The 20,597-nt window shown below is 42.9% G+C and overlaps 1 protein-coding gene and 1 long non-coding RNA gene across 2 annotated transcripts in view; both read left to right on the plus strand.

Annotated features, from left to right (window-relative positions):
• Positions 1-5,377: 5,377 nt before the first annotated feature.
• Positions 5,378-7,934, plus strand: SOX11 (SRY-box transcription factor 11). The gene has a single exon (XM_077151879.1). It carries the CDS (start codon positions 5,450-5,452, stop codon positions 6,860-6,862), a length of 1,413 nt encoding a protein of 470 aa, XP_077007994.1. The 5' UTR covers positions 5,378-5,449; the 3' UTR covers positions 6,863-7,934.
• Positions 7,935-8,802: 868 nt separating this feature from the next.
• LOC143677290 (uncharacterized) overlaps positions 8,803-20,597 on the plus strand; it is a 126,322-nt gene continuing 114,527 nt past the window's right edge. The window contains exons 1-2 of the long non-coding RNA XR_013172494.1: positions 8,803-8,915; positions 16,954-17,088. This is a non-coding gene — a long non-coding RNA (uncharacterized LOC143677290). The remainder of the gene's footprint in view (positions 8,916-16,953; positions 17,089-20,597) is intronic.

Consider the following 20,597-nt stretch of genomic DNA (forward strand, 5'->3'; position numbering starts at 1 on the left):
TTTACTTGTATTACAAAGGAGAGTGGATTTTGTTCTAAAGGTGTAAGGGCTTCATTGATTATGAAGTTAGGGAGTTGCATGGTCAAAGTTGCAAGTTGGAATGAATAGCCTGGTTATAGTTAGGAGTCAGAGAGACCAGTTTGGTATCCGTTGCAGAAATTTAGCAGAGGATTGACCAGAGCCTAAACTTATACAGTGAAGAATTAAAGAGGGATTTAGGTGGGAGAATTGACTGAGCTTCCTGTGGTGTGGGAAGGAGTAAGAAAATTCATTCATTCAATGAACAGTTACAGAGTAGCTACTGTGTATAAGAACTCTTTCAGGGATTGGAGAAAGAAAGATTAACATAAGGACAATAATAATAACATTTATTAGTACCTTACAATGTGCCAACCATGGTTCTCAGTGCTTTGTATGTGTTAATCCATGCTATCACCAGAACAATTCTATGAGGCAGTTACAATTATCACATTTTACAAATAGGAGAGCTGTGACACAAGAGATGTTAAATAACATAGCCCAAAACACTGGAAACAGAATTTTCCTCCAAGGTAGAAGACTCCAGAATCTCCATTCCAAGACCTAAGCCAGTGCTTTTCGAACTTTTCTAGTACCACATTTGTAAGTCAAGTTAGTGGATTTTAATCAACATGGTTTAAATACAGCCTGAATTGCATATGACGATTTGTGAACATTTTGCTTCTCTTTTATATGTGTATAACATGTGTCCTGGGTTATGGTATATTTTATACGGTTGGTCATAATCAAAATCAGTTTGAAAGCTGTTGGTCTATGCTGTATTGTTCTAAGGTTCCTGCTTTAATGGAGCTCACTCTCTCTAGTGTGGGGATTCAGAGAATAAACAAGGGAAAAATAAGAAGATTATTTTAGCTATTGAAATATTTTTATGAACCAAACAGGGCAGTGAGATTCATTAGATGAGGGGGCGGGGAACAATACTGACTTCTCCAGGGTGGTAAGGAAAGGCCTCTCAGCATTGCAGCTGAGTTCTAAATGAAGTAAAGGAGCTGAAATTGCAAAGATCAGGTGAGAAGAATGTCTAAGGGGATAGAATGAAATGCAAAAGCCCTAAAGCATAGTAAGAATGATGCCAGATGGGATTTGCAGTTAGGCAGGAGTCAGATCATATAGGGCTTTGTAGAATTATTTGAGACAAAAATACTCACCTTGTGGAGATCTCAGTGCTTTGTATATGAGTTGAAGATGAAGATTCCAAGACGACTCCTACACTTCCATTTAAGTCAACCCATATGTTGTGATATGGACCACCAAGTTCATGAATATAAGAGAACAACAATGAACACTGTGTGTGTCTGTGTGTGTGTGTGTGTGTGTGTGTGTGTGTGTGTTTTGAGGGTAGAGTGAATTCAACTAGTATACATCATCACGTGTGAGGGACATTCTAGGGGAAATAGCTGGTAGGCAGGGAAGTACTAGATATTTAGATCCAGGATTCAGAAGTGAAGCAAAGATATGTAGATGTAGCTGAACACAAAGGAGTGGAGAAATTCATCTTAGGAGAATAGGTAAAGAGGGAAGGAAAAAAAAGAGTTCTATTGTATGCCATCGTTTCAGAGATGGGGAAATGCATATGGTTGAGATACTTCTAAAGATGACTTCTTAAATTAAATGAACCAAATATTTACCCAGTGATATTTTTAGAGAATTATTTTCTTATCAAAAATGTTTCTTCTTAAGCAGTAAAAGCATATATCTCTTTTTTGTATTATCATGATTCTAAGAGATTTTTGTAGAATGTCTTATTACCTTATATAATATGCCTCATAAATGAAGATTTTCATCTGAATCATGTATTTTCTGATGGTAAAGATGCAATTGTAAAAGATAATAATAATAACCATAAAAGTACAGTTATTTGTGACTATAAACAAGTGTGAATGTTAAACTCTGAACATTAATTATATATCCAACAATGTTTGTTGTTAGCAGGAAAATTATTTGAATTCATTATAAATGTATATATAGATAGATATACATGTACAATGGATTCGTTGGTTTAAAACAGCAGATACATTTACATTTTACTAAATTAAATAGTTTTTATTTAATTTATTAGTGCTCCTTTCAAAAGGAACATTATTTAAAAGACCACAATTTCTACTTGCTGGCTTAAAATTCTTCTGAATAGTTGGTTAACATTAATGTTACAAACGTGTTTTTCTCCAGTAAAACACGTGTTTTACTCTTCCTGTAAGAAAGATGCAGGGTCTCTGATATGTTTGTGTTTCATTCTAAAAAATCTTAAGCTTATTTAAAGGCTCCACTTAGGAGGCAAAAAAAAAAAAAACAGAAAGAAAAAGTATACAGATCAGTTATTTCACTATTTCCTTCTGTCATTTCATGTGTTCAGTAAGTCTGCTAACATCGAATGTATGGGGTTGATCCATGTTTTAAAATACAAATGTAGTTTCTGAAAATGGTCTTATCTTACCTGCATGATATGGGGAGAAATCTGCTATAGGACATTCCTCTGCACACCAACGATATGTGCTTTATCATCTCCCATCTCCACAGTGTTTACTGACTCATCAAGTCACACCACTTACCTGCCATGCTCATCCTCTGGGCTCTTCACCAACAAACAACCCTCACTCCATCTTTATCTTCTAAGACAAATGACACATCTTTCTTTCAACAGAAATTACGCTTCTCATTTGAAAAAGTAAATTATAACTTCCATTTCCTTCAAGATCATAGCAGGATGAGAATAAAATCCATTATTTTTTAATTCTACTGTACTCATTCTAAAGTGAAGCATGGCTTTTGCTGTGGAATGCACAAGGCAAATAAAAATGGAATTTGCCAGATTTTCAAATGCATTCTCTTTGAGTGTGTAAAATGATAGGTGCCCTCACACTTTACATGAAAATAATACAGCTGAGCTAAAATGTCTCAAGCCTTCTAGAGTGTAAACTTGCCAGGTATTTGGGGGGTGAGGGGTGTGAATTCACCATTCACCCACCCCAGACACACACTAACACACACACACATCCTCCTGTGATGTTCTCAACAGTTGGGAAATGTGTGAGGTGAGAGAAAAACAAGATACTGCGGTCACCTCTAGTGAGTGAAGATGAATTTTCACACACTGCCTTGGGTTTTATACATCTTGAGCCTTCAGGTCATCCGGTATGAATTACTGTAAATTCTTTGGCATCAGATGGCTCTCAAAAATAAATTTCCAGCATTATCAAGATTGAAATTGGCCTGAATATTACAAGTATTTGATGCACTGCTTTTCTCTAGGGTGAATATGGGGGAGGGTATAGTGATGGTGGCAATATTTTAAAAATAATGATCTGTGAAACCATGCTACCATTTTATGTTATTAAAGTAAAACTAGGTAATACAGTATTCTTTCCAGAGGGGCACCTTAAAGGAAACGGGTTTGGATAATTTTACGTAGTCTTAACCAGCTGACTTCTCCTTGAGAGCTGGCAACCGGGCAGTATCTCAGGAACTATTCAAAGTAGCCAGCTCCCCAGTGCTGGAGGGTGTGCAGAAGACAGAGATGATGACAGACAATAAATAGGGAGCGGTGGCTTTCTTTTAATTGCTCCCAGAATACCCATAAATAGGTACAGAACAAATAAAGAAAAACAAAGCAGCGGTTTCGAAGTAACAGCAAGATTGACGTGGTATGGGGACTATTTCATAAAACACAGCCCCTTCATTGCGTCGATTTGTAAGAGCAGCCCATCCCACCTCTTCACGTATAAAGGAAATATTTTGACCCGAAACTCGGAGTGCACCTTGTTTTCCTTCTGTTTCATATTGGTGCAAACAGAGAGTTGCCCAAAAGACGTGTCACCTTGCAGTTATTGGATTTCAGTTCTGCACTGCTCTCTCTGGAAGGGCGATTGTGACAGAGGAAAGGTGGGGGTGGGTATGGAGAAGAGAACGAAGACTGGAAAGGAGTAGGAGAGCTAAGGGAGGAGGGAATTGTGGTGAGAGAGAAAGAGGGAGAGGAGAGAGAGAAAGAAAAAGAACCAGGGACTCTTCGCAAGTGACGAACGGTTGGGGGGCGGGGAGGATGTAAGTTTGGTTTGGAAACAGCTTAGGGAGTTGGTCGAATTCACTGGGAGGACCCTGCCAAAGCAAAACCCCACAGACCGTTACTCCAGCCTCTGCCTTGGGGGGCGGGGCGAGGCGGGGCGGCCAAGAAGAGCCCCGGAGCGACAAAACCCGCAAAGCGGCGTCGCCAGACCCAAGATGGAAAAACATAAGGAGGAAAAGGACAAAACACGTACATGCACACGGGGGAGGGAAAATGCAACCTCTTGGGCTTTAAATTGATTTCTTTGCCTTAGAAAAAGGGAAAAAAGGAAAATTGAAGAAGAAGGGGTGGGGTGGGTGTAGGGAAAGCCCACGTGCCTTCAAGAAGGTTGTTGTGTTAAAGCGCCACCTTCAGTTGGCTGGAAGCGCGGTAGGCAGACCTCGGCTGGAAAACTCTAGCTGCTGGTCAGCGGCGGCCGGGGGAGTCGCGGAAACCACTAGGTGTGCGAGCGGGGCGCTGGGAAACCCTCTCCTTGGTCTGCACCCACCGTCTCAGGCTGCGCGTGGGCCTGGGTGTGAGTAAATGAGAAAGTGAGAGTGCGCGCGCCCCTTTTTTGCTTCCACCATTGACATTCCTCCTGGGGACTGGGCACGAAGGGAGCGCCTAGCCTCTCCTGGGGACCGCATTATCAGTTCGCGCCAGTGCCCAGACCAGCCCTATTCGCTCTCGGTTGACCGCACACCACGGTGAAGTTAGCAGCTAGTGTGCATCGCGGGGAGAAAACGCATATGTGCACACACGCGGATTTTTTAAAAATAACATATTTCTAGACATGCCTCCGCCTCTCCGCACCCCCCCCCCCATCTTTCCAAAGACGCCCGGAGGGCGGGGTGAAGGGGTGGGGCTGTAGAGTTAATAAAGGGAAATGGGCGGAGCCGGCTCCCAGCCATTGGCTGGCTGGAGGAGTGATGTCACCCATATGACACCCTGATAACTAGTTGGGAGAGAGCCCTCAACTTTTTGCAGAAGGAGCGCGCGCGCTTGGGAGTGCTCCGAGTCCGACGCTGGCGGCGGGAGCGCACTAGCCGGAGAGAGAGGGGGTCCTGGGCTGCTTCAACCGCTACAGCCGCCGCCGCCGCCGCCACCGCCGCCGCCGCCACCGCCGCCGCCGCCGCCTCCTCTCCAGTCGCAGCCGCACCTACCCAGAGCGCGTGCGGCCGTCGCGGCCGAAGCAGCCACAGCCGCTGTGTGCAGCCTGGAAGGGGGGGCGGGGGGGAGGGGGGGAGCAGCCTACGCGGGGTGCCGAGGACTTTGCAACTTGCCTGGGAAGGTGGAGGGGTGGAAGGGGGAGGGGGATCTCCGCACGAGACCGAGTTGCTCCGGTTGGAACGCAAAGCACCTCAGCGGATCATGGTGCAGCAGGCAGAAAGCTTGGAAACTGAGAGCAACCTGCCCCGGGAGGCGATGGACACCGAGGAGGGCGAATTCATGGCTTGCAGCCCGGTAGCCCTGGACGAGAGCGACCCGGACTGGTGCAAAACGGCGTCAGGCCACATCAAGCGGCCGATGAACGCCTTCATGGTGTGGTCTAAGATCGAGCGGAGAAAGATCATGGAGCAGTCGCCGGACATGCACAACGCGGAGATCTCCAAGAGGCTGGGCAAGCGGTGGAAAATGCTGAAAGATAGCGAGAAGATCCCGTTCATCCGGGAGGCTGAGCGGCTGCGGCTCAAGCACATGGCCGACTACCCCGACTACAAGTACCGGCCCAGGAAAAAGCCCAAAATGGACCCTTCGGCCAAGCCCAACGCGAGCCAAAGCCCGGAGAAAAGTGCGTCGGGCGGCGGCGCCGGCGGGGGCGCGGGCAGCGGTAAGAGCTCCAAGGGCTCGAGCAAGAAATGTAGCAAACTGAAGACCACCGCAGCCACCGCGGCCGCCTGCCCTAAGACCGGCTCGGGCAAAGCGGCTCACCACGGGGAATACGGCGGCGACGACTATGTGTTCGGCAGCCTTAAAGTGAGCGGCGCGGGGGGCGGCGGCGCCAGCAAGACGGTCAAGTGCGTCTTCATGGACGAGGACGACGAGGACGACGAGGACGAAGACGAGCTGCAGCTGCGGATCAAGCAAGAGGTGGAAGAGGAGGACGAGGAACACCCGCACCAGCAGCTCCTGCAGCCTCCCGGGCAGCAGCAGCAACAGCAGCAGCAGCAGCTGCTGAGACGCTACAACGTCGCCAAAGTGCCAGCCAGCCCCACTCTGAGCAGCTCCGCCGAGTCCACCGAGGGGGCGAGCCTCTACGACGAGGTGCGGGCCGGCGCGACCTCGGGCGCCGGGGGCCACAGCGGGGGCGGCAGCGCCAGCCGCCTCTACTACAGCTTCAAGAACATCACCAAGCAGAACACGCAGCCGCTCGCGCAGCCGGGGCTCTCGTCCGCTTCCTCGCGCTCGGTCTCCACCTCCTCTTCCTCCTCTTCCAGCAGTAGCAGCAGCAGCAGCAGCAGCAGCAGTAGCAGCAGTAGCAGCAGCAGCAGCAGCAGCAGCAGCAGCAGCAGCAGTGGCGGCGAGGACGCCGACGACCTGATGTTCGACCTGAGCTTGAATTTCTCCCAAAACCCGCACACCACCAGCGAGCAGCAGCTGGGGGGCGGCTCGGCGGCGGGGAATCTGTCCCTGTCGCTGGTGGATAAGGATTTGGATTCGTTCAGCGAGGGGAGCCTGGGCTCCCACTTCGAGTTCCCTGACTACTGCACACCGGAGCTGAGCGAGATGATTGCGGGGGACTGGCTGGAGGCGAACTTTTCCGACCTGGTGTTCACATATTGAAAGGCGCGCCCATATTCTCTCGCTCTTTCTCTCGGCGGGTGCAGAGCAGGGTTCCTTGGGAGGAAATCGTGGTGATGATGATGATGATAATGATGATGATGTTCATGGTTGGTGGTGGTAGGGTGGAGGGAAGAGAAGATGATGATGTTGATATGATGTCGTGACGCAAAGAAATTGGAAAAGATGAAAATTTTGGTGGAGTTAAAGTGAAATTAGTAGTTTTAACCATTTTTTTCCTGTCCTTTATTATCTTTATTTTGTCCCCCCTCCCTTCCTTTATCGTGTCTCAAGGTAGTTGCATACCTAGTCTGGAGTTGTGATTCCCCCCCCCCCAAATGTGTTTTGTAATTAATATTTCTTTTTCCTGAAATTCGTGATTGCAACAAAGGCGTAGGGGACGGGGCGGGGGAGGGGAGGGAGAAACCGCTCCGGAAGGCGCTGTTTGAAGCTTGTCGGTCTTTGATTGAAGTCTGGAAGACGTCTGCAGAGGAGCCTTTTGGCAGCACAACTGTTACTCTAGGGAGTGTGTGGAGATTTTTTTTTCCTTAAGAAATCTTAAAGAACTGGTGTTTTTTTTTTTTTTAAACAAACACAAAAAGGGACCATTGCGACTTTTTTATTTTATTTTATTTTTTTGGAGGGAGAAAACTGATGTCTTCTATGCATCCGATTCTTAACAAAACTGCAGGGAGCTTGAAAAAATGCAGACTGTACAAACGCTTACAAAAAAAAACTGTGAACTGACTTAAGATCAGAGTTTACTTTTCAGATCAAATTGTTTATGGTTTTACAAATGTGATTTCTACTTGCCAACTTTTTTTTTGTAACTTGTTCCCTTATACCTCCTTGATTGAATACCAGACAGCCTAGACCTCAGTACAAAAGGTATTGAAACATTTTTGATACATAACAGACCTCAGTCTTTTTTAAAAATTAATATATTTTCAGGCGTATTTTTGTACAGTGAAAAGGGAACATTCTTGCTGTGTTTTTTCAGTAAGACTTTCAGGCACTTCTTCCCTTTTGATTTCTTTTTTTTTTTCCTCTTTTTTTTGTTTGTTTGTTTTTTGTTTTTTTTTTTTTTAGCATGCAAGTATGTTGGTACGTTATGTCCTGGTTTAAAAAAGGATTAAAATTTTTAAATAATCCTTGCATCTAAAGGCCTTGTGGTTTTAAAAAAAAAAGCAAACTTTTTTTTGTACAGAATAGTAGAGATTTGTTCAATATTTGTAGGTAAAGATTTATTGAAAATGGTGATATAGACCTCAGAGCTGTTATCTTAGTTTAAAGATTGTATATGTACTGTACTATAGTAGGACTTTATGTATCTCATACGCTGTGATATGTGGATGGGGCCCCAGATGGAAGGTTTGAAACTGGATTCTCGATTTTTAGCAAAAAAAAAAGGCACATAGTTTAAAAAGTTTCTCATTTTGTGCAATATAATCTAAATAAAGTACAGACCATCTGCATATTTTGTAGCAAATGGTGGCAAAGCAGACTCATGCACTGTCAACATCCTTGCCTGTTGGGTTTTTTTCTTTTTTTGTGCTGGAAGTCTGTATCTTGACAATTTTAATAAATCAGCTGGAACTGATAGAAACTCGCATCGCCAATAGTCTCTATGGAAGTCAAACTGGAGGTCCTGCTGTTGCAGCGCAATCGGTGGCGAGGCTGTTGTGTGCGCAGATTGGAGGGCTGAGGTGGCGGAAGAGAATTATACATTAAGAAAGAGCTAAGCTTAAAAGTGCTCAGTTGGCTAGCCGAGTAATATCAGAATCGCTTTTTCCTCTTCTCCCGGTCATTATTAAAGGCCAACGAGGAGTACTCTTTCTGCCTCTCCTTCCCTCCCTGTCTGCCCTGCGCACCCCCCCCCCCGCCCCATTTCCTTTCTTACCTCCTCTTTCTCCCTTCCCTTCCGCCACCCTCTCCCTACCCTCCCACCCTGGCAGGCGGCGCTGAGAGAGGCTCGGAAAGATGGCCGGGGGAGGGGCGGATTTGGAAGACACAGGATTTCAGACTCTGCTCGGTCCGTTTTTTTGCGCTTGGCTAAGTGCGTACTCCCCTCCGGGTCGGGCTGGGTAGGGCGGTTGGCGGGGCTGAGTCGGGGACTGCGCGTAGCGAATGACACCCACTCGCGGCGGAGCTTGTGCTCGGGGAGCTCTGATTCCCTGCTTTCAGCCGCCGTTAACCCCCACCCCCCGAAACGGGGCGGGGGTGGGATGGGGGAGGTGGCAGCGGTTTCCAGTTTTGATTTTTTTTTTTTTATGCTCCATCTTCTTGTGCGAGAAGGGGTAGGTGTTGGTGAGAAGCGCAACCACAGTTCTTGACCTCTAGTGAGTGATGGGGGGGAAGGGAAGGTGTTTTTCGCTCTCCTTCCAGTCTCCCGAGGCTGAGAATGGACGGAGGAAGAAGGGGCGCGGGCTACTGTTGGTGAGCTTGGCCCTCCCCAAATGGGGTGGGGGATAGAGGAAGGTGCCCCGCCGGCGGGACTGCAGGGGAATTGGGCTGAGGGTCTTGGCTGGCGCGGAGCTGCCGGCATCTAGCAGGGCGGGAACGCTAAGGGAGGAGGAACTGGGTGGAACGGTCACTGCCCCGCTAGAGCAATCCGACACGAAGGTGTCCCTCTGGGTCAGGTGTCGGTGGGGGACGGGGGGAGGTGTGGGAAGAGCGCTTAAGCGTCCTAGGAGGGGCGAGGGAAAAGCGCGCGCGCGCGCTGGAGACCTACCCCGGGGCTGCAGGCTGCCCTCGGCCTGGACGGAGACCTGGTGCTCCGGGAGGAAGAGCGGGGGTGGGGTGGGGTGGTCTTAAGCCTTTGGCAGCGCTTCTCCGTCGCCTCCTAATCTCCTCTCCCTAGCCTGGTTCTCAATTTCACAAATACTGTAGGGACGAGTCTCCCGATGGAGGCTGGGTTGCGTCGCCTTTTGCGCCTTGACTAACTTCACATCATCCCCCTTGGAGACGAACTAGGAGGCACCAGGGCTGCTGCTTCCGGGCCCTGCGAGGTCGGGGTGTGGAGTGGGGAAGGGGGTGCCGCCAGATCGTGGAGCAGAAAAAAATCAAACAAATAGGAGGCAGCCTACCTCGCCAACCCACCCAGGGCCTCCAGCTTGGAGGAGGACGCGCGGAATCCCCGCCCCGCCCCCACTGCCGCAGTGCTGCCTTCCTCGTGACCCGCCTCCAAGAACCTGCCTCCCGGGCCTTGGCGCCTTGGGGAAGATTGGCTCCACTCCTCCCCCTCCCCACCTCCTCCAACTGTGGGGCTCTGTGCTCCGGCCGCAGCAGCGGGGGCGCGATTGCATCCCGCGAGCCCGCTCTCTTCTCCCTGGGGACCGTTTGTTGTCCCATTCCCTCCTCGATTTTTTCTTTTTTTTTTTTTTACTTAGCCGGTATCCCTGAGCCCTGGCTTCAGGCCCTGGTTAGCGAGCTCGGCCTCTGCCCTTCCATTCCTGCCTTCACGGCTTCTTTTCCTGGTGGGAAGTGGGGACCGCGCGTAGGAAGGGAAAGAGGGAGGCGACTGGTGGCCGCCGCAGCCTCACCCTGACAGCTACCGAGCTAAAATCTCCCTGAACTGTGGCTATAGGAAAGAGAGGTGTTTTTTTTTCCAATGGCTAATTGACACTCAGTGCAAAATCGCCACTACACCTTTATTTCAGCCTCCCAAAAACGGTTTGACAAGGTTTAGCCTCCCCATTTTTTCTGAGATTTGTCGAGACTAAATGAAGTGTCCACATGCTACCAGGAGTTGTTAGGCCAAAGGGGCCCCTTCGCCCTTCCTTCCTCCCCTCCTCCCATTTTCCTTCGCTTCCCCCGCCGCGGCTCAAGCTCTGGCCTCCGGCTCAGGGGGAACCTTTCTTCTCGGCCCCCATTCCTGGCATGCGAAGCGAGCAAGCATTTTGCTGCAGATAGACGGATTTCTTTTTGTAGCTTTGTCCTTTCAGTGAACCATCAGATTTCAGTAGTACACGGGGAAAGAAAGGGCTGATGGTATTGTATTAACAAGATTCTCCATATAGAACTGGATTTCTGGAGTTGTTTACTTTTCTGTTTTTTTTCCCCCTTCTCCAAATGATGAACTAATGTAGTCATTGATCGGACATTTATTTTAGCCACGAATAAATGAACCAGTGGTTTACAATTGACAATTCTCTGTGCTGGTGATTTTCCGTGGCGGTCCTTTGCTGCAGCTCTAAAACTTGTTGAGAACACAAACCCCGAATCCAAATTTATAAGGCTTGTTTCATGTTTTAAAAAAATTGAAAAACCTTGCGTGTATTTTATGCTTTAATCATAAATGAATCTTGGACATTTTCTATGGCGAGGTAGAAACTTAAGTTAAATTGAAATTAATAACACAGTAATTTGTTCTCATGTGGAAACAGTCATTTGTTTTTTCTCTTCTTTAAGCTATTTGGCCTAAATTCTTGCTAGTAAAATGAGAGAGAAGTGGTTGGCCATCTAAGTGAAAACCTGTTAGAACTCAGGATCGGCACCTGAATGCGCCTTTAACAATACTTAGGCTGTTTTGATGAATGCATTGTGAAAATCTTAATGAATTCTTAATTCTTAATGAATTCTTTAATGAATGTCTAAAACATATAATACACAAGGTATTCTTGCCACTGGATAGTCTTCAATAAAAGTTTAAATGATTTTTTTTTTCTCTTAAAAGTAAGTTTTTTTTTTTTTTAAACTAAGCATTGACAGAATATCTGAAAATCGTAACGTGGGGGTGGGGGTGGGGTAGGAGTTGAGTGCACTGCAGCCCAGCCAGTGGGTGTCCTGCTGTTTATAACTAGTTCACAGACTCTGATGATGGCATTTTGATAAGATTTCCATCTTTAAGAACTTGAACCAGCATTCTCTTATTAATTCTTTAAACTGTGGAAATAATCTCCAGTTCTTAACACTCTGAAATGCATCCTCCTTATTAAAAAATAATGCTAATAAAAGGCAGTGTACTTAAACTGTGCTTTGCAAATATTATGTATGTTATGAATGACTACAGTCATTGGGCAAATTATTTGTAGAGTGATTATCCTTTGAGCTAGAAAAAAATCGTCACAACCATTTTGGGCAGAGATGTTTCTTTTTAATGGTAATCAAGGGGAAGTGATTTAAATATGCATGCATATAGCAGAGTCAGGAAGATTTCATTGTTTTTCCCTAAAAGAAAAAGACTGTCGAAAGGCATGACTTGTTTTTCTCTTCTCTGGGAGTTAAAACCATCATTATTTGATACTGGTACAGTACAAGGAATGTAGATTTGTTTTTCACTTCAGAATTTAAGTGACTTTTGCCCAAGGAATCTGAGAAATAAAGCAAATAAGTTGCTCTATTTTAAAGTAGTCATTCAATATAAATATATCAATCTTAACTTTTTTATTCTCTGATATGATTAATAATGTGTATATTCTTACTTTTTCTTCTAATGTGCATATGTATCCTTGTGGACACTTTGGAGAGAGGTTTTCTTGGACTCTCCCATTTATAGAACCTTTATACTCTTTTACTGCGTGGTCCCCTGATTTTAACAGATTTCTGAGGCAATTATATTTGTGCTTTTTTCTTATGTAGGAAGACCAGTGAAAATAGTTTACTGAGTTGTCAATTTTATCAGTAGGTAAGCAACCTTCTTTATTGCAGTTTCAGGGAAGATTTTTTCAGGATATTTCTCAGTAATTCTAAGGGCCAAATTTTGTAAGATTTCCATTAGGAATGCAAGTTTCAAATACCCTTTGTATAGCCTGGGCCTATGAGGATAAGAAGACCTGAGCCTTATGTATCCTAACACAGGAATTTATGAGTTCCCAAAGTAACCGTCTCCATATTAAGACGATTGCACATCTTTTTCTGCGATTTGGTTGATTTTAATTAATGGTTCTTAAGCACTGTTCATTCTGTTTGACTTATTCTACCGCATTCCCTTTTATTTTATGACCTGGCAAATTCTGCTATTTGATAACTCATCCCCCACCCCCCTTTCTGTGGAGCCCATGTTTTTCGATCATAATAAAAATTAAATGAAGTTTATTAAACTGAGCTCTCTTCCATTTTGCTTACTGCTGGCTTTTTTCTTGAATCCTAACATACTCTCATTTTAAAAATTGTAGTTATTTTTTTTGACACTACCTGTATCAATTAGCTGCCTAATTAGTTTTATCTATTCCATGTGGATGCAGTGAGTTTATAAGAGAATTTCACAAACAAGTAGTTTTTTAGTGAACTTAAAATAAACAGAATTTTAAAGGAGACCTATTTTTATACTCAATGAAAGCACAAAAGTGCAGAAAGTATAAAATGGCTTACAAAGGGAAACATAAGTTCATAATGTTCCATGTATAAAAGTAATAATATTATTGGGTAGAGATATTCTTAAAAGAACCAGTACCTCTGCCAATGCACAGATAGGACTGTTTTAAATGTCTTAGGAACTTCTGATTGCCTGCAGTTGCAAACAGATAACTTCTCTATAAGGAAAACAAACCACTAAAAGCAATATGATCAAGTTGGTATGTGGTTTTCAATGAGAAAGATGAATTTAAACAACCTGGAAGTGCAAACGTGGAGGCTCCAGTCTTATTGTTTGATCAAATTTCTTTTATATAGTCGCTTAGACCTGGATTTTCTCTGCTGTGAAAATGACAAAATAAGGCAATAGGACAAAAAGAGTTTGAAAATGTAAAAAATATAATTTGCTCCTGAGTCCTTGAAGGTGGTTAAAAAGAAAAAAAACATGACACTTACATTATTTTATTAGCCAAGTGACTTTTCCCCCTTCCAAAAAAAAGCAACTGGAAATAATAGATCATATAAAGAATTTTGATCAAATAGATATTGACAAAGGGCCCTCTATCACATTTTTTTTTCCATCCAGCTTATGTTCAAAAAACAGTATGCCTCATCCCTTGTATCACATGGGGAGAAACGTTATATGCCATTACCATCACTTTCCCATTTTGTCTACTTTTACTCCTGTACATACATATGTTGTGGGTTTAAGAGTCTTTTGCATTTGTTCTGTGACACCTTTTTCTGAATGGACTGTTTTAAAACGGAGGCCTATTTTCCGGTATGGGACTCCTAGTGGTTATAGCATTCCACGATGCTTTGTGCTGGCCACCAGGACCGAAACATCTGATGTTTTAGAGCAGTTTTTCAGCATGACACTTAAAAAGTCTGTATTTTCCAAGGCCACATGAAATTTACTTTCATAGCCACTCCAGGGTTGGGAGCGGAAAAGCTGAAAAACACTTGTTTAGGAGTCTGAGTGGTTTGTGGGGGCGGGGGGATCCTTTTTTAGGGTTTGCATGCCAGTGCACGGCCTATTGCTGTGAAACAGAGAGAGGGTAAAGCTACCTGTGGCACGGCACTGGAGAATGCAGTGTTTGATAGCGCTAGGGGGAAAAAAAGAAAATGCATGGCAAAGTTTCGTCTTCTCGTAGACTATATAGCATGCAGAGTTTAGTGTGTTAAAACAGTGTATGACATTGCTGTATCAAAGTTGTAAAATTAAGCATTATTTATTGAAAACTATGTATTTTTTTGTAAAAACCTGATCACATAGAGAATATCAGTGGCTTGTGCTAGTGCTCCAATCTAACCAGCTTCACTACCGTCCTTGGTATGCAGTGTTAACGCTCAGGGTTGAAAATAGTACACTCCAATGTCTCTTTGGCAAGAGTTTTTCACAGAGGAAGACATTTGTTCAAAAGACTCTAATAAAATTCTGTGATCAATCTGCGCCTGTGGTTTTTATGTGAATTTTTTTTTTTCAGTTTTGCATTGGATATAACTACTGTTTGATTCCTAAAGTGTTGTCTCAAAACTGATATTACGGACAGGCTTGAAAAGTGTGGGGTCTCTCAAAAACCAATACAGCTGGAGGATTCCAGCTGTGCTGGGGAAGAATAGGCTACACCGCAGTGAACACTGGGGCGGGCACGTTTGAGAGATGCTAAAAAGTGCGATGAGCATGGTAATGATTTCTCAATATTTTTAACTGGCCAATAGAGTGATTAAAAGCATAGACTAAGTAGAGAAGAGTAGGTTAACATGTTTTGTCAGAAGAATATTAAAGCAGAAAATGAAGGAAAACTATCAGGGGCAGTTGCTGCTATTGAATTCAATGCCAGCAAACTCCATCTTTCTGTGTCTTTTTTTTTTTTCTATAAACAATTTACAGTGTAAATGTATTTTGACATAGAAATCATTCTGTATTGAGATTCTTGCTATAAAATGCTTTTATGAAAGCCTGTAAGTGATCCTTGGAATTATGATCAGATTTTTAAAAAGATGTGTTTACATGGTGAGTGTTTGTTGCATATTAAATTTGGTTTTGTAGAAACGTTTGTGTTGTATTGTAACAAATTTCGAAGTGCACGATTAACACAACCACTGCTAAGATTCTTGATTATCCCAGTCTTTACTATAAACCAAAGAAGATATGGCAGACCTGGCTATGGTAACTCTGTTTAATCATTGTATAATATACTCAGCGTTCAGCTTCATTCTGGAATAGTTAAAGGTGTGCTTCACCTTGGTAAAATTTACTTATGTTCATATTTTGAAGAGACCGAAAAATAGACCCTGACATAGTTACACCAAGTCAGAAGGGTTTTGTACAATAACAGTAAAGGTTCTTGAATATGTGTCAAATTTCTCATTGGGACTACTTACACTGTATATTATGTGCTTTGCCTTAAGGTAACGTAGCACTCTTATTTATTTTTTCTTACTAGAAATCATTTTTAATCCAATCATTAAATGTAATGAAGAGACGCATGTGAATAAAATGTCACTAATAGGACTTTTAAAGAAAACACATGAAATGTGAAAATATGGAGTTTAATATTCTCCCAGTACAACTGGGAGTGAAAAGAAGAAATGGTTATACCCTTACACTGGTGATAGCTTCTCAATAAAATACCACTGGAATCCCTCACCTTGACAGAATGTCTTGAGCCAAATTTGAGTGATAATATCTTCTTGGAAAAATACATTGATTCTACTTGAACATATGTACCTTTATGAAGTGACTAGCTCAGTGCACTTGAAATAGAGCCTAATTTTGACATTGGTCAAAGCACGTATCACAAGTTTAGTAAAAACATGACTCATTTTGGTATTTTCTTTTCAGATAGTGGGAGTGGAAGGAGGTCATGGCAGGGCAGTTTGCTTTGCAATTCTTTATATTTTGTCATCTGAGAAGATTGAGTTACAGAGTTACAAATTTGGTGATCTGTGATCAAACAGAAAACTGGGTCTAATCAACCCTAAGCAGCATGTATGTAGATCTGAAAAAAATTGAATTTTTATTTTTGTCTTTCTATAAGATAATTGCTAATTTAGCCTAAATTTATATACCGAAGTTGACAATCCTTTGCTGCCCTTCCATTCCCTTTTCTGTAGGACTTGGGGGATTCTCATCACCCTGGACTAAAGGACTATATTCTGTTCCATGTGACTTAGGGGCCCCTGACTGCTGCTAATTTGGCCAGGATGGCATCTTCTAAAGGGTAGCCCATGGATGAGAAGCTTTCTAGTAACCTTTGACTCATTTAACCCATCAAAAGTTGAGTTGGGCTAGACCCTTCTCTCCAAGATTGGAAATCAAGAAACAGCCTGGCCTAGTTATCTGAAGGAGTTGAATTGAAAGGCCATGATGATGGAAGCTTAGGACTGGGGTAGCCATTACAAGCCAAAATGAGGAAATCAGAAACAAGTGGAAAAACACAGAAGACAGAAACCAAAAGCAGAGACATCACAAGGGAGATGAGGTTTGGGGGAGAGGGGGTTGTCCCTGTTGGTTTTGGGGCCCCAGTTAATCTGGATTTACTGCAGTAAATCTGTGGCGGACAATGCTGGTAGCCTACCTAATACTTATTTGGCATTCTTAGTTACTGATAAAACTTTGCTTTTGCTTGGAATGGCAATGTGACCAGCCCCTGAAAGACATTTCCTTGTGTCCTTGAAGATGCAACTCTGGCCAAGGAGATGTCAATGGTTTAGTGAAGCCTCTGGAAAAGTGCTCGGACAGGGAGACATGCTTAATGAACATGTGTCTTTTTGCATTTACTCCTTCCATCTAGAATGTAGACAGGAAAGCTTGAGCAGCAAGTGTGATCTGTGATCCTGAAGAAGAGGACACATGAATGGCAAGTCCTCCATCAGGCCTGACGTCCTTCAACTGCTGAATCATTGACAACCATTGTCCTCGTGTTTGGGTAAGTCTACGGTTATTCGGATTTTCTTTTAAAAGTGGCTAAACCCACAGATTCTCTGGTCAACTCCTATTTCCTTAGGATTATTTGAGTGGATTTTTTGTTGATTTTAACCCAGTGAGTCACACGAAAAACAGTTTAAGCAGCCGAAGAGTTAGGTTGATGCATTAAATGTTGAAAAATACATGGAGAGAGTTTCATAAAAGTCACAAAAGGTAAAAGAAAAGTTAGAGAGAAAGAGGTAAAGAAAGAAAGAAATGGTAAGTATTTTCACAGTCACAAATACAATACTAGATTTACTCCCTTAAATTTTAGGTTTGTTTGCATATTTATTTATTTTTTTATTTTTATTTTTATTTTTGGGTGCATGGACCAGAAATCAAATTCAAGTCTTTCACATGGCAGGCCGGCATTCTACCGTTGAACCACCCAGGCCCCTTATTTACTTATTTTAGTACAGTTTTATCGAGATATATTCACACACCATACAAACCATCCAAAATATACAATCAGAGGTTTAATTTTAAGAAATATTTACAACAAATATCAAAGATTAGTTTGAGAATTACTGTTCATTTATTTTGAGCTTTTCAGTTTAAAGAGGATAACAAGATCTCTCATTTGACTTCAGATTTCTTATTCCTTTGCAATTAGGCAGGTAGTCTTTCATCCTCCCAGATTAAGTTGCTTATAAAGTTTCAGTTGATTTGGGATATGGCATCTTTTAAATATCAAGGTCCTAAAATACTGTTTATTTCCATTTTGCCCCTCATTGTTAAAATATTGGTTTTCTAACTCATAGACTATCAGAAGCAACAAATTTAGAGAAGTGAATAGAGAATCTAAAGAAAGAACCAACAGTGGAAAAAAAAAAGACTACAGATAACAAAGAAGTTATAAAAATCAAACAAAAAGCTCAAAAGTCTGGGACCACTTAGTGGTAAAGATAAAGTGGTAAAGATAAACAGCTCTACTCAAATGATCCCTGAGTGTATCACTGTATTACATCATATTACTAAAAATCAGTGTTTATCATGGTGACACTAAATCACCAAAATAAAATAAAATAGAATAAAACTTAAATCATGCTCACCATGCTGTATTTATGAAGGCAGGGAAGAATGAAATCTTTTCTGAAATATTTTTATTCAACATAATTTAAAGTCAAATTAAATGATACTGTGAGGCATTGATTGTATGCTTGGGATGGATTCCCTGGTGTGGGAATATATCTCAGTAAAATTGTATTAAAGGAAAAAATCGAATTAAAAAATTTTGAGAGAATCATTTTTATTTATTTGTTTATTTATTTATTTTTTTACATGGGCAGGCACCGGGAATCGAACCCGGGTCCTCGGGCTTGGCAGGCAAGCATTCTTACCTGCTGAGCCACTGTGGCCCGCCCTGGGAGAATCATTTTTGCTAAAACTTTTTCACATGATAGTGTTTTATAAATAAATGCATTCTGGGCTCAAGAGCTAAGGCAGAAGATGATATAAGTAAAGAATCTTAGTGTTTTGGGGCACATGGACCAATCAGATGATCCTACAATATTTAAATCCCAAGACAGAAAAGTAAATGGAGGCAGATAAGGGCAGTTAGTAGAACTTCTTGAGGTGAGTCTGAGCCATAATATAAAGGAGGTGAGAACTATGGTTAAGAGAAGAAGGTTTTCTCCCAAGTGTAGCTGGAAGCCAATGGGAAAGACCTGCTGGTGAATCCTGCCCTGATTGAAAAGGCATCAAGTTACCTGAGCAAAGCTGGGAGTGGACCTAAGTCACCATTGCTGATGGTTCAAAGGTGAGATGAGGAGCAGCTCAGCCAAGCATTGGTGAAGGCATAGAGCAGGAGGATGAATACAAAGTAAGGGAAAATCGGGATTTTGTTGTGTTTGGATTAAGGGAAAAAAAGGAGAGGGTCAGGAAAAAGCCACAATCTGTAAGTCTGATTCTTGTCTTGGTTGATGTCACAGTAACGGAAGTGGAGAAGGAGGTGAGGGGGCTGTTTGAGACAGCAGATTACGAGCATTCTGGTTTTGGCATTCAAATAAAATTTTAGTTGTTGAAAAAGCATCTGAAGAGAAATGTTTTAAGTGAAGAGTTTGCCTGGGAGAACCCCAGTTCACACCAGTGGTCCTGGTATTTGTATTAATGGAGACTTTTTTTCCCTCGAGTTGTTTCAGTTGGATGGGATATGAGGTCACTGTATCTAGGCGTAGAGTCAAGCGTGGAAGGGATTCAGAGATAGCACGACACTGGCCTTGGGCCTGAGCTCTGTAGTCTGACTCTTGGTTTTCAGCTTTAGCTCAGAGAACTTTCTACTCTCTGACCTTGGAGAAGTTACTCCATCTGACCATGCTTCAGTTTCGTCTGGGCCTTATATCACAGCTTATTCATATGGTTGTTGTGAGAATTAAATGAGAGTCTTGAGCTCATAAAAAGAGCTCAATAAGTCAACAGCATTGCCCCTGAGAACAGGGAAGCTTCCACCTTGTTTACCCCTGTTCCCCCAGAAGCTAGTACAGAACCTTAGTAGGCACATACTAAAATGTGTATGCAGTGACTGATTCTGAATTGGAAAGCTCTTGTGCTGTGGGAAAACTGGAAAATTATTGTGTTAGAATGGTTAGGCTAGAGGCACAAAGCAGGCAAACCCTCATGATAAAGAAGAGGCCCCCATGGTGAACGAGTTTGGTTTCAGAGCAGAAGATGGTTTAGTTCTTGAGAAGAAAAACTGCAATCAAAAAAGACATTGACACCCATGACCTTCTCTCCAATACTTTATTACCCCATAGGAGAAGATGAAATGTGCTACTTATTGATGAGAGAGGAGATGCCTTCTAGAGTAGGAGTTTTCAGCCACAGTTACTTGAAGGATGTCAAGCACATGTATAACAATGAGACTCCAAAAAAACCCCACAGTGGCTTAGTATTTTAAATAGTGTGATGGCAATTACATGATTACTGCAGTAATTCACAATTACCCTAACTCCCCACAGCGTCTCAGGAATAAGGGTCAGTGGATTGCACTGTAGATAATATAGGCTAAGGGTTAAAGACAGCCCTCAGCATTCCATTCATCAAGAAAGCTCACAGCAAAAAAGTTAGAGTTAGATATGCTTCTTTAATATACTGTGATTTTGAAATTAATCCAATTGTCTCCAAACTGTGGTGTGTTATCAATTATTAGGAATTATTTGTGAGATGGCTTATAAAGCATTCACACCAGTATACTCTGAGCAGTAGTATGTGTATATAACTTTAAAATAATACACATATTGGGATGCATACTCAAAAATAATTAATGGCTAAGATTGCTCAGTGCGAAGTTTAGAGACAGTGCATGAAGAATTAGAGAGTTAGGTTCCAACCTTGTGTAGCTACCAATTAAGCTGTGCAATATTATGTAAATAGCTTTATCTTTCTGGTTCTGTTTTCTCAGGTGTAAATTGTGACTGAGCTAGATTGTATTTGAGGTTCCTTTCAGCTCAAACAAATGATACCAATAGCTGC

Source organism: Tamandua tetradactyla, chromosome 3 (genome assembly GCF_023851605.1).
Source record: "Tamandua tetradactyla isolate mTamTet1 chromosome 3, mTamTet1.pri, whole genome shotgun sequence".
NCBI classification, from domain to species: domain Eukaryota; kingdom Metazoa; phylum Chordata; class Mammalia; order Pilosa; family Myrmecophagidae; genus Tamandua; species Tamandua tetradactyla.

Coding starts and splice junctions, on each gene's coding strand:
- SOX11 (XM_077151879.1), top strand. CDS start 5,450: ATGGTGCAGCAGGCAGAAAGCTTGGAAACTGAGAGCAACCTGCCCCGG.